The following is a 14164-nucleotide window of genomic DNA, read 5'->3' as shown; positions in this document are numbered from 1 at the left end:
TAAGAACCAACTGATGGTACACAGCTCATTATCTAAGCACAAGAGGCTGCTTTCCATCTGCTCCGAGCTGTCCTTTTGCTACTCCAGCCCTCTAGGCCATTCCCTGAAACTTGTCAGAACGTAATTATCATAAACTGAGAACAAACCTATATCCCATGTTCAGAAATGCTTCTATTTAATACAACATACCCTTAAAGAATTAGATGGAAGATAGATTAGTTAACCTGTTATACTAAAACGAAAGGGTTTAAAAAAAATCCTCATGAGTGTTTGCCAGGAAGAACCCCAGAAACTAGCTTCCTTGCTAGTTCCTTAATTGCTGGTAGACCATGAGAATGGAAGGCTATGGGCAGATAGCTGGCACAGCCAACTTCAAGCGATGAGGCCTAGAAGTCTGTGAAAACCAAGTAGGCAGTGACCACCCTGGAGACATTCCTTTTCTCCACATTCAATGTTGGGCAGTTTTTCACAATTGGTCGACTGAGTACAGACCATATGGTTTTCCTACAAAAACTTCTGCTTAACCAACAAGTAGAGCCCAAGTCTGCTTGCAGTGAAAAATATGGTGCAAATCCCATCCTTTCATTATGGCACAGAGAAGCTCTATTTTATTTATTTCTACTTTAAAAAACATATTATTCACCTAAGTTTCTTAGAATGCCTTTTAATTTTCTAAGAAAATACAAGTACATTCACTGTTGGCAAACAGCACAATGAACATACATTTCAGAGTTAAATAAAAGTAACGGAGAGCAGCTGCTACTGCAGAATGTTAAATGGCATCCCAGGCTATGAATGCTTATGGGCTGTTTCTTTTACCCTTGGAAAAGTCTCTTAGAGATCAAAAGACAGGTCTAAGATGAATAACACTTCCCATTCACTAAATACCAGTTTTAAATGCAACTTTCCAAAGAATCTATCAAACACACCCATTCTAACAAACACAAATAACTCTCTACCTCTCCCTACCAGCCTTGGACAGTAAGCTGTGGTCTAAGGGCACTTGCTAGTTCAGCATAGTGCACCTTAACACGTGTACTTGTGACATGAGGTGACGCACTCCTCAACAGTGTGCAGTCAGCAGGCAAGATCACGTTAAAAAATAGTTTTTCACTTACATCTTTCTGGTTGGAGTGAAAAAACCTGAGTGCGAAGTTACAGGATTGGGACGCAGCAGCATACTGACCTAGAGATTCAGCATATCGGGTCAAAAGATAACTAGATCAGAAGGAAAGAAGGAAAAAAAAAAGACATGTTATACTTACTTACCTACCTCAAGTAACAAATATTACGCTTCAAATTACTTGGCAAAAAAATAGTTAGGCATAAGAAAACACTAAAACATACACCCACAGAAATGATCTAATTCACAAGTTAAAATTTTTAAAAAAGCAAAAAGTTAACTCAGTTTTGTGGGAGACGTAAAGTTCTATACTAGGCTTTCTTACACTCTGATGATTAATGGCACATAAAAGGTCTAAGAGAACATAATGCTGTCTTCCTAAAACAGCACCACAGACAACAGAGAAAATGCCATTAAGTGATAATAGCATAATAATAAAGAGTAGTCTAAATACAAATCCAAAATACAAATTCAAACTTTGTTGAGGTCAATAAAGTACAAGTGTCAACTTCAACTGCAAAGCGGAAATGAACACTTCAAAATAATGTGTGCTAAGAATAAGGGTTCAAAGTGTATGTGTGTGTGTGTATATATATATGTTTGCTATCTCTGAGGAAAACTCTTACATTTCTAAATTGTGCAAATTTTCAAATTACTACAAAATGCTGGGAGATATAAAAATCTTTCTGCTTTGCAATGAATCATAACAGATTATTATTTAATCAAAAAGGCTTAATGTCAGGATCAACTTTAAAATCTAACTTAGAGTCCTGTATACCCCACACTGGTGTAGCTGGCTGCTCATTATTCAGAGTATATACTACCAACCCAATGGTATCATGCTGGATATGCTTAGCATCAAGGCTGGAGTAAAGATCCACCACTGGTTCAAATGCACCCAGCATACAGTAGATTCGAACAAGCAGCAATTTGAACTGAGCATTGGAAGGGCTATGGGTTAATCCCTCTTCCAGCAAAGTCAGGGCCTGCCACACAGCAGTCTCATCACCTAGAACCAAAATACAATATTATCCACTGATCTTGACAGCAAATGAAAGCTTCCCAAAAACAAAAAACAAAACCTTATTGACATCATCACCCCCACTCTATAAATGAAGTTAAATGACAGAGAACAAATTTTAGATATACATCTATAACCAAAATAGAGAATTTTGTCTAAATAGAGAGTCCCTTAATAGTTAAGTCTATTCTTAAACATACCCATGGCAAAAATGATGTAGATTTTAAGTGGCCAGGTCTTATGGGGGGAAGTTACAGAATCTCAGATTCTGGGAAGACATGGACTTTGAAGGAAAACTGGAGCTCAGCATCTTGCCCCTGCAGGATTTCCTTTATGAAACCCCAGACAGATGTTCTCTATAGACATCATTTTTCTTCCATATGTAATTCTACTAACAGAATGGCAAATAGGATGTTTGAAAATATTTACTCATTAATAATCAAACTAAAATTTTTTTTTTTTTGGTCTATGAAATTTCAAAAGGTACATGTATCTGTAGGCTTCAAGATTAAGTAACTTATTCTTTAGGATCCATCTAAAGAAAATACTATGAAATACAGATAAAGCTTTATATATAAAAATAGTTATCGTACTATCTAGTGATATAATGATGGGAGACTGATTAGGTAAATTATGGTAACTTCCACACATGGAAACATCATATAACTACTTGACAGTAATGAAGACTTTTTAATTACAAAGGAAAATGTTTGTGCAATAATGTTCAGTAAAACACAGAGAGAGAAAATTCAAGTTAGTACAAAGAGTTGATCTCAACTCTTAAAATATGCACAAAGAGAGAGAGAAGAAAAACACAAAAAAACTGTTAGCTGGACATGGTGGCTCATGCCTATATTCCCAGCACTTTGGGAAGCTGAGGTGGGAGGATCACTTGAGCCCACAAGTTTGAGACCAGCCTGAACAACATAGCTAGACCTCGTCTCTACTAAAAACATTTTTTAAAAAATTAGCCAGATGTGGTGGTGCACACTGCCTATGGTTTCAGCTACTCTGGAGGTTGAGGTTGGGAGGACTGCTTCACCCTAGGAGGTTGAGGCTGCAATGAGCTGTGATCATGCCGCTGCACTCCAACCTTGGCAGCAGAGTGCAACTTTGTCTCAAGAATAGAAAAGAAAAAAAAGAAAAAAATGCAAAAGTGATAGAGTGCTTTTGAGGTCCAAAAAGGTGAGATTTTAAGTAAACTGCTTTCCAAAATTTGAACAAGCTACTTTTACAGTCAGTAACAACAGCAAAAATGAAAGCACCATACAGTAAGATTTTAAGGTAATATTCTATATGCTGTTTTCCAAAAGAAAAGAAAGGTAGGCCGGGCACAGTAGCTCATGCCTGTAATCCCAGCAGTTTGGGAGGACAAGGCAGGGAGATGGCTTGAGCCCAGGAGTTTCAAACCAGCCTGGGAAACATGGCAAAACCCCATCTCTACAAAAAATACAAAAACTGGCTGGGCGCAGTGGCTCACACCTGTAATCCCAGGACTCTGGGAGGCCAGGGAAGCAGATCACCTCAGGTCAGGAATTCGAGACCAGCCTGGCCAACATGGTAAAACCTCTTCTCTACTAAAAATACAAAAATTAGCCAGGCGTGGTGGATAATTCCAACTACTCAGGAGGCTGAGGCAGGAGAACTGATGGAACCCAGGAGACACAGGTTGTAGTGAGCCGAGATCACACCACAGCACTCCAGCCTGGGTGACAGAGTAAGACTCCATCTCAAAATAAAAATAAAATTTAATAATAAATAAAAAATAATTTTAAAAACATTTAAAATTAACTAAATAAATAAATAATACAAAAACTAGTCAGGCATGGTGGCATGTGCCTATACTCCCAGTTACCCAGGAGGCTGAAGTGGGAGGATCCCTTGAGCCCAGGAGGTTGAGGCTACAGAGCGCTACTACGGTGCCACTGCACTCCAGCCTGGATTACAGTGTGAAACTCTGTCTCAAAAAAAAAGCCTTTCAGAAAAAAATATTCAAGAACATCAACTTCCTGAAGCACTCAATCCTTTTGAATTCAAATGAATCTCTTTAAATGCCCTCATCAACTTTCTATTGATTTCTAAGTTCTGCCAGGTGCACCTTGAACAATGATTATGACTGTGACTGGAATACTTCATCATCATCCCTTTCACTGACTTTAAGAAGCCCTGCATCTTTACAAGATCTACAATTTCATTTTGCAAATGATTCCCATGTATTTGTCTGCACTGCAGGATTTTGGACACTTTACCTTTTTTCTCTCTGCCCTCCACTTCTCTCATCTATAAAACTGTGATAGTAACTATATTGTTAAAATGTTTAAATTGGCCGGGCGCAGTGGCTCATGCATGTAATCCCAGCACTTTGGGAGGCCGAGGCAGATGGATCACGACATCAGGAGTCCAAGACCAACCTGTCCAACATGGTGAAACCCTGTTTCTACTAAAAATGCAATAATTAGCCAGGTGTGGTGGTGCGCGCCTGTCATCCCAGCTAGTCAGGAGGCTGAGGCAGGAGAATCGCTTGAACCTGGGAGGCAGAGGTTGCAGTGACCCAAGATTGCACCATTGCACTCCAGCCCAGGCGACAGAGCGAGACTCCATCTCAAAAAAATAAACTAAAATAAAATTGTTTAATTTGTGTAAAGTACTTTCACATGCCTGCTAATCAACTGTCAGTTGTTACTATTATCATATGGCCACGTATCTTGCTCAAAATATTAATATATGAGACTAGCAAAGCCATAGTCACTATTGGTGAGAACAGATGCTAGGCATAAGTAAGAAAGGCTATCTGTGTGGGGATCAAATTATGTGAGCAGTTCATTAATGTTTTCATGTAAAAATGACTTTTGCTGCCCTATGCAGCCTCATGAATCTAGGGGCTCAAATAACAAGTTACCTGATGACAAGGATTTCACTGTCATCCTTGGTACAATACAGTGTAACAAGTAACATGGGCTGGGCTCGGTGGCTCATGCCTGTAATCCCAGCATTTTAGGAGGCCGAGGCGGACAGATCACCGGAGTTAGGAGTTTGAGACCAGTCTGAGTAACATGGTGAAACCCCAACTCTACTAAAAATACAAAAATCAGGCTGGGCGCAGTGGCTCGCGCCTGTAATTCCAGCACTTTTGGAGGCCAAGGTGGGTGGATCACAAGGTCAAGAGATGGAGGCCATCCTGGCCAACATGGTGAAACTCCGTCTCTGCTAAAAATACAAAAAATTAGCCGGGTGTGGTGGCGGGCGCCTGTAGTCCGAGCTACTCGGGAGGCTGAGGCAGGAGAATCACCTGAACCCAGGAGGGGAGAGGTTGCAGTGAGTCAAGATTGCGCCACTGCACTCCAGCCTGGTAACAGAGCGAGATTTTGTCTCAAAAACAAAAAACAAAAACAAAAATTACCCAGGAATAGTGGCACGTGCTATAATCACAGCTACTTGGGCGGCTGAGACAGGAGAATCGCTTGAACCCGGGAGGACGATGTTGCGGTGAGCCAACATCGTGCCATTACATTCCAGCCTGGGCAACAGAGCGAGACTCCATCTCAAAACAAACTGAAAAAAAAAAACACACTACCATATGGTTACATACAATGTTCTACAGAAGTTCAGAGGAGCATAAAATCCCCAGTGGTGAAGGAGTTAAAATCAAGACAGGCTTTGTTAAAGGCACCATTTGAGTAAAAGTTAGATGAGGGAGGTAAGAAAGTTATTTCAAAGACAGGCAACATGATGTTAAGTGATAGTTGCAAAAAAATTTTAAAGCAGATTCAAGACCACAAATACCTAAGAATCTGGAGATGTGGACACAGGCCAGATTATAAATAGCATTATAAAATATCCTAAAACACTTGACGTTTATCTTCAGGAAAACAGGGTACCTCTGAAGGATTTTTTTTCTTTTTAAATTTTTTTAGAGACAGGGTCCTGCTCTGTCACCCAGGCTGGAGTGTAATGGTGTGATCATAGCTCACTACAACCTTGAACTACTGGGCTCAAGCCTCAGCTTCCTGAGGTCTGAAGGATTTTAAGAATGGCATGATAAGGCCGGGTGCGGTGGCTCAGGCCTGAATCCCAGCACTCTGGGAGGCTGAGGTGGGCGGATCACCTGAGGTCAGGAGTTTGAGACCAGCCTGGCCAACATGGCAAAACCTCGTCTCTATTTAAAATACAAAACCTGGCCGGGTGCGGTGGTTCACGCCTGTAATCCCAGCACTTTGGGAGGCCGACATGGGCGGATCACGAGGTCAGGAGATCAAGACCATCCTGGCTAACACGGTGAAACCCCCTCTCTACTAAAAATACAAAAAATTAGCCGGGCATGGTGGCGGGCACCTGTAGTCCCAGCTACTTGGGAGGCTGAGGCAAGAGAACGGCATGACACCAGGAGGCAGAGCTTGCAGTGAGCTGAGATGGCACCACGGCACTCCAGCCTGGGTGACAGAGCGAGACTCCGTCTCAAAAAAAAAAAAAACCAAACAAACAAAACAATAACTAGCCGGGCGTGGTGGTACATGCCTGTAATCCCAGCTACTCTGAGGCTAAGGCACGAGAATCGCTTGAACCCAGGTGGCGGAGGTTGCAGTGAGCTAAGATCACGCCACTGCACTCCAGCCTGGGCAACAAGAGCAAAACTCCATCTCAACAACAAGCAAAACTGAGAGCTCTGTGAAATGATCCATGAGGGCAGAGGTTGTGTTTATCTTGCTTACCATTGCCTCTTCAGCCCTTTGTTTCTTCTATAGTTTAATTCTCATGAATAATATGCAATAAGCACCTAAAGTTATTTTTTCTCCAAAACTGCTAATAAGAGAATATGTCAGGGTGTGGGACCTAAAGAAAAGGCAACCCAATACCATTTGCTGAATCATCCTTTTCTTCCCCAATCACTCACGATGCTTCCTTTACCACGTCTTATATTTTTATCCTAAATGAGACAGACTACATTCCAGAAAGAATGCATTTTTCTGTATATAAAATTTTTTGAAGTGAATAAAAGATATTCTGTTCCATAGGCCTGTGCATGTATTTCTTAGTCAGTTTCATTGTATTTTAATTTTTGTAGCTTTGTCATAGTATTTTTTTTATAGTCACTACTTATTATTCACAAACACTTAAAAACAGAACAGATATCCATTCATTTAACATTATCCTGGTTACAAGGGGATAAATTGGAGACAGTTTTTGTTGTTGTTGTTGTTGTGAGACGGTATCTTGCTCTGTTGCCCAGGCTGGAGTGCAGTGGCACGGTCTCGGCTCACTGCAACCTCCGCCTCCCAAGCTCAAGCAATTCTCCTGCCTCAGCCTCCCAAGTAGCAGGGACTACAGGCATGCGCCAAAATGCCCAGCTAATTTTTGTATTTTTAGTAGAGACGAAGTTTCGTCATGTTGGCCAGGCTAGTCTTGAACTCCTGATCTGAGGTGATCCACCCGCCTCAGCCTCCCAAAGTGCTAGGATTACAGGCAGGAGCCATCGCACCTGGCCAAAACAGGTTTTTCTGGAAGCACCCTAGAAATATCAAGAAAAGTAGAACCTAAAAGCATAAATAAAATTTATGGATTGTATAATCAGTCTAACAAAAGAATGCAGGACTTATAATCAATAAAAGCAAAAAGTAAAGTTGAACTGAAATCACTGCTACTTACCTGTTTCCCTCCATACATCAATAAGCACATGGACAGCAAGGAGACAGTAATAGTCAGAAAATTGCAATTCTGTTTTCAAACAGGTTTTCCCTACGGGGGAAAAAAATCATATCTATTTTAATGTTTGTTCAACTATTACTGACCCCATAGGAGTTTTTAAAAGCAGGAAAGTGACAGGAGGGAATAGAGGAAAGGTAAAAGAAAATTAAGAACAAGATAAGTATCAGGAGAAAAATATGAACCATGAATCAAAGGGTTCAAAAGAAGGTGAAACCACACTCGGCTGGAACAGAAGGTAGGGTTCCAGAGCAGAGGTGGTATCTATGATGGTCCCAAAGGGAGAAAAGGAAGATTTGAAGGAGGTCGAAGTGAAGAAAAGAACATAAGCCAAGTGCCATGTATAACTAAATTCACAATATGCTCCTCACTTCATCTAATTCTTTAGATTACAGATAAATACTGACATCTTATAGTCAGACAATTATGTGTCTATCACATATATCTAGCAAAAGCCACACCTATCTGAAGATCATCTATTTCTAAACTAAATATTTATCTTACAATTTACAATATTCCTTTTGTTCACTTACAGTCTGTATATTAAGAATACTTAGGCCTACAAGCAGAAAATGTGATAATTATAAACTATGCAATCTATATGAGCCCCAATCTAATAAAAAGTTAGCTCATCAGATCAAGAACATAGACAACTGAAAGCCAATCCAAATTATTTAAAACTCCAGGCTTAAGAAAGGCTTTACATCATATTACTTAGATGGTCTTCCCAGACAAAATAGTCTCCTTACAAAACTCATTAAAACAGGGTGCTACAGGTGATTAAAAAACTGACTTCTAAGTCTTAGCGTAGATCAGGGAACTACTGCACATTTTGAATGGTTGCTCACCAAATTCCAGTCCATGCTGGTACCTTAACATCAATTCTCTGACCACACTCAATTTCTGATTTTTATCCATGGTGTGGTACAAGCCAAGTAACCTCGTCAGCTGCACCACACACAAATGTTGCTGCAGAGCTCTGATGTCAGCAGGCAGTGCCAGCTTATCCTCTGTTGGTGTCGACAAAGGAACAACTCCAAGTAACTGATTAATAAACTGCAAAGTGGGGAAAAAAGGAGCAAAGGTCTCAAAACACAACTAGTCTTCAGTAGGCCATAATTAACAGAAATTGAAATGGTCTAGAAAAAGACATCAAGAAAAAAACCCAAAAACTAAAATTCCTTTCATACACCATTTTCTATCTACCAAAATAGCTAAAATGAAAAAAATTTGTGACAGCATACAACACTGGTGAAGCTCCAATGAAACTGGCACACTCATTCATTACTGGCCAAAAGTATTCGTCAATACCATGTACTACAGGCAGTGAAAGATTTTTATAATTCTGAAAATGTTCCACAACTTATGGCATATTAACATAATATATATTACAGCAATGAGAACATTAGGAAGACTATAGAAAAGAGCAGATTACCAAACAATTTTTAAAATTTTAATCTGTAATTATGCTGATAAATTCTGAAAGGAAAGGTTATACATGGAAAGACACTGTTTACCTCATGTCAGTGACCCTACATTTTTCTTAATTGAACTTATTATAATTATAGATTCATGCTCAGCTATGAGAAATAACAGAGATCCCATATACCATTCATCCAGTTTTCTCCCAATGGTTACATCTTGCCTTAAAATGTTTTTCATCCTTTAAATTTGGATTCAAATTACAAAATAAAACCCACATACCAGTTCTAGTCATTTATTTATTAAACACATGCTTATTTCCTCTCAATTCTAAAATCCTATTAAGATGCCAGTAAGGAATAAAAAGAAGAGGTCGGGTGCAGTGGCTCAGGTCTGTAATCACAGCACTTTAGAAGGAGAAGGCGGGCAGATCACTTCAGGCCAGGAGTTCAAGACCAGCTGGGCCAACATGGTGAAACCCCATCTCTACTAAAAATACACAAAACAATTAGCCAGGCATGGTGGCGCACACCTGTAATCCCCGCTACTCAGGATGCTGAGGCAGGAAGGAGAATCGCTTGAACCCAGGAGGCGGTGGTTGCAGTGAGCCAAGATTGCGCCACTGCACTCCAGCCTGGGCAACAAGAGTGAAACTCCATATTAAAAAAAAAAAAAGAATAAACCCACAAAGATCAAGAATGTGTGAAGAGGCCGGGAGCTGTGGCTCACACCTATAAGCCCAGCACTTTGCGAGGCAGAGATGGGAGAATCACTTGAGCTCAAGAGTTCAAGATCAGCCTGGGCACATAGTGAGATCTCATCTCTACTAAAAATATAAAATAAAAAAACACACAGCCAGGCATAGTGGTGCACGCCTGTAGTTCCAGCTACTCAAGAGGCTGAGGCAGGAGGATGGCTTGAGCCCAGGAGTTTGAACCTGCAGTGAGCCATCGTCCCACCATTACACTCCAGCCTGGGTGACACAGTGAGACCCTGTCTCAAAAAAGAGAAGAAAAAAAGAATATGTGAAGAAATGAGAGACGACAGCAAATAAAAGTCATCAAGATTCAAAAGATACAAGAACAGTTGGTAAGAAATAACTTATGTTGCCAAGAACACCGAAATCTAACAGTACGCAATGAGGCAGACCCCAATAAGCAGGAAGCGCACTCTAGTCACAGAATCTTGGAAGACTCAGAGACTAAGGGCACCAGGTGTCCCTAAAGGCTAAAGTGCTGATGGGACTAAAATAGAATATATAAATTTCTAAGAAGTTAGGCCCCTCCCAAAGTCCACAGACGGAATTTCTAAGTGTGAGTAGAATAGCCTGGGTTTTATAGCCGTAATGCGCTGAACCAGAGAAAGAGTCAGAGACAGCAGTCATAGCTGAAAACAGGGGAATAAAGTGAAATTTGCTTATTCAGTGATAATTTCAGGCTCCCACCCCGTACTCCCAACCATATCCCAGAATGCTATCAAACAAATATGTAAGTTCCTAAACAGATAGTAGCAAACAGGCATTTTGGAATGGAAAGCATTTCTTACATTGGTGAAGAGAAGGGTAGAGACAACAGAATCTTATGTTTTATCCTAAGTATATAAGGGGGCAATTGATTTGTTATAAACAACTAATCACCTTCCACAGAAGGGCACCAATAGTTTAAGACTATAACTATAAAAATAAATTGAAATAATATAGAAATATGGAGGAAATATGAAAATAATCTCAAAATATGGAGGAAAATAACAAAAGAATTTAGTTGAAAGTGATTTGCATCTGTTGAGCTGGAAAAAAAGAGTGACTACTGCCTCTCAACACAAGCCTTGTGATACTATCTGACTTTTTCAATTGTACACAGCACATGTATTTCTTTTTCCTTTTTTGGGAAGGGGTCTCACTATGTTGTCCAGGCTGGACTCGAATTCCTGGGCTCAAGCAATCCTCCTGCTTCAGCCTCCTGAGTAGCTGTGATGATAGGTGCGTGCCACTGCGCCTAGCTCCAATACATGTAATTTTTTGATACAAATGAAAAAAAAAATTAAAACAAAATCCCACTCATCCTGCAGTTTCACATCTGTAATGAATTTGCTTCAATTTACCTATAATTCTATTAATTTTAATCATTATGATCAGATATATATATTCCATACTTTTAACTAACTGCAGCACTGATTTTCATGTTTTTGTTGTTGTTTTTGAGACAGAGTCTCACTCTGTTGCCCAGGCTGGAGTACAGTGGTGCAATCCCGGCTCACTGCAACCTCCACCTCCCGGGTTCAAGCGATTCTCTTGCTTCAGCCATCAGAGTAGCTGGGACTACAGGCATGCACCACCACACCCGGCTAATTTTTGTATTTTTAGTAGCCACGGGGCTTTGCCATGTTGGCCAGGCTGGTCTCAAACTCCTGAACTCAAGTCGCCTGTCTCAGCCTCCCAAAGTGCTGGGATTGCAGACATGAGCCACCATGCCTAGCCATTATTTTCATGTTTTTGATTAAATGCTTGTATAGTTTCTACTGCCAGTTCTTCTAACCTTGCAAGCCATTTTATGTATTAGTTAGGTTTATTGCGGCCTTCTTTAGTGGATGCTAAAGAAAAATCTTCCTGACAAGGTTTTGTTAAAAAACAATCTGCTCATTCTTTAGTCTGTACAGTTTTACTGCTGTGTAAAATATTTCCTTTAAAACTAGAATCGCTGAGGCCAGGCACAGTGGCTCACGCCTGTAATCCCAGCATTGGGAGGCTGAGGCGGGTGGATCACTTGAGGTCGGGCGTTCGAGACCAGCCTCACCAACATGGAGAAACCCCGTCTCTACTAAAAATACAAAATTAGCCAGGCATGGTGGTGCATGCCTGTAATCCCAGCTACTCGGGCAGCTTAGGCAGGAAAACTGCTTGAACCTGGGAGGCAGAGCTTGCAGTGAGCCGAGATGGCACCATTGCACCCTAGCCTGGGCAACAAGAGCGAAACTCGTCTCAAAAAATAAAATAAAATAAAAAATAAAAACTAGAAGCAGTCGGGCGCGGTGGCTCGGGCCTGTAATCCCAACACTTTGGGAGGCCGAGGTGGGTGGATCACTTGAGGTCAAGAGTTCGAGACCAGTCTGGCCAACATGGTGAAACCCCATCACTACTAAAAACACAAAAATTAGGCTGGGTGCAGTGGCTCAGGTCTGTAATCCCAGCACTTTGGGAGGCCAAGGTGGGCAAATCACTTGAGGCCAGGAGTTCAAGACCAGCCTGGCCAACATGATGAAACTCCATCTCTACTAAAAATACAAAAAAAATTAGCTGGACATGATGGCGGGCGCCTGTAATCCCAGTTACTCGGGAGGCTGAGGCAGGAGAATCACTGGAACTCAGGAGGCAGAGGTTACAGTGAGTTAAGATTGCGCCATAGTACTCCAGCCTGGGCGACAAGAGCTAAACTGTCTCAAAAAAAAAAAATTAGCCAGGCATGGTGACGGACACCTATAATTTCAGCTACTAGGGAGGCTGAGGCAGGAGAATCACTTGAGCCCAGGAGGTGGAGGTTGCAGTGAGCCAAGATCATGCCACTGTACTCCATCCTGGGCAACAGAGCGAGACTCCGTCTCAAAAAAAAAAAAAAAAAACTAGAATCATTTTGTTGTTTAGCTAAAACTCTAAAGCAAAGGAAACAAAGATTACAACATACCCAGGGTAAGCCACTTTAGGATAACTGAACTCACTGGCTCACTCTTAGGGGCTAGTCAGACTTTAAAAAGATTTGGTTCATAATTCATTAGGACAACAATTCTCAGCTTGACTTGGACAGTTCGTAATCCTCTGACAAACATACTTGCTGAGTGACAGGATATTTACCTACTGAAGTCATTCTACAGTCAAAAAGTGGCAGCAAAATTACCTCTCTCAAGTAAAATTTACATAGACTAGGACTATAAACTCAATGTAACAGCTTTAAATCCTTATTCTCACAGAATAGTGACTAGAGCTTATCACTGCTAGAATTCTAGTAAGGGTCATCTGAATAGATGATTCTTACTATGTGGGATCACATGAGATGACCTAAGATTCTCAAACATACCAATGAAGTAGAGCTGTACAGAAAAGGTTACTGGTACTAGATTCATGGTAGCAAACCTTTATGAATCTCAGCTAAAAGCAGCAAGTGTTCCTCTAATGCAGCCCCACCATTTGATGATTCAACTAGCAAAACAATAAGCACTGTAAGACAAGATCAGTTATTTCTTATCTTAGGGCTTAGCACACAATATGCTCGACACTTACTGAATGAATCCCTCCCACATGGTTTATCTACATTCCACTTCAATCCCTCCAGTAACATGAAGCTCCCACACAGTATTCGAGAGAATTCTCACTACTAAGAAAGATCTTTTTCTCAGTGAGTCAAATTCTGAGCTCCCTGTAGAACTTCTTGCTGGTCCTTGTTCTCCTCCCCCTTCTAAATACAGCTTTTCAAATAAGTGAACAGCAATATCACTCTGTCCTTGACAGACCAAACCTCTCCTCCACTCAACCATTTTTCCCTCTTATATGCTTTTAAATCCTCCTATAACCCATAACTTTCCTTTCTGAATGTGTTACAATTTATCCAGAAACTTCCAGGCTTGGCCTGAGCCCTATAACCACAGCAACTCAAACAGAGCTTTACTAAACCAATGTGAATGGCAGCAGTCATTTCAGAACCCGAGACCACTGGTTACTTATCAGTTGGGGAATACACTGCTCTATCTGCCCCAAATGTGTAACCCCAGGTCTGTCAAAGTATTGAACCTTCATGGACTAAAAATGTGGTCACTAAAAAAATACTCTAATTATATCTACTGTGCTTCCAGTGCACTTCATCCATTCCACACGGGGACAACAGAAAGTTTTCTGGGAGAATGGATGGTGG

General features: G+C 40.8%; 1 protein-coding gene across 2 annotated transcripts in view; it reads right to left on the bottom strand.

Moving 5' to 3' along the window:
• Window positions 1-14164, bottom strand: part of LOC105493389 (N-alpha-acetyltransferase 25, NatB auxiliary subunit) — an 85749-nt gene that overhangs the window by 27863 nt on the left and 43722 nt on the right. For both annotated transcript variants that reach the window (XM_011760983.3, XM_071071046.1), the window contains 4 exons: window positions 8693-8900; window positions 7788-7877; window positions 1952-2132; window positions 1119-1218 (listed from right to left, as the gene is read on the bottom strand). In XM_011760983.3, the coding sequence (XP_011759285.1) occupies window positions 1119-1218; window positions 1952-2132; window positions 7788-7877; window positions 8693-8900 (579 nt within the window). The remainder of the gene's footprint in view (window positions 1-1118; window positions 1219-1951; window positions 2133-7787; window positions 7878-8692; window positions 8901-14164) is intronic.

The sequence above is a fragment of the Macaca nemestrina genome, chromosome 10 (genome assembly GCF_043159975.1).
Source record: "Macaca nemestrina isolate mMacNem1 chromosome 10, mMacNem.hap1, whole genome shotgun sequence".
In the NCBI taxonomy this organism is placed as follows: domain Eukaryota; kingdom Metazoa; phylum Chordata; class Mammalia; order Primates; family Cercopithecidae; genus Macaca; species Macaca nemestrina.
This window is presented reverse-complemented; position numbering and strand designations above follow the sequence as displayed.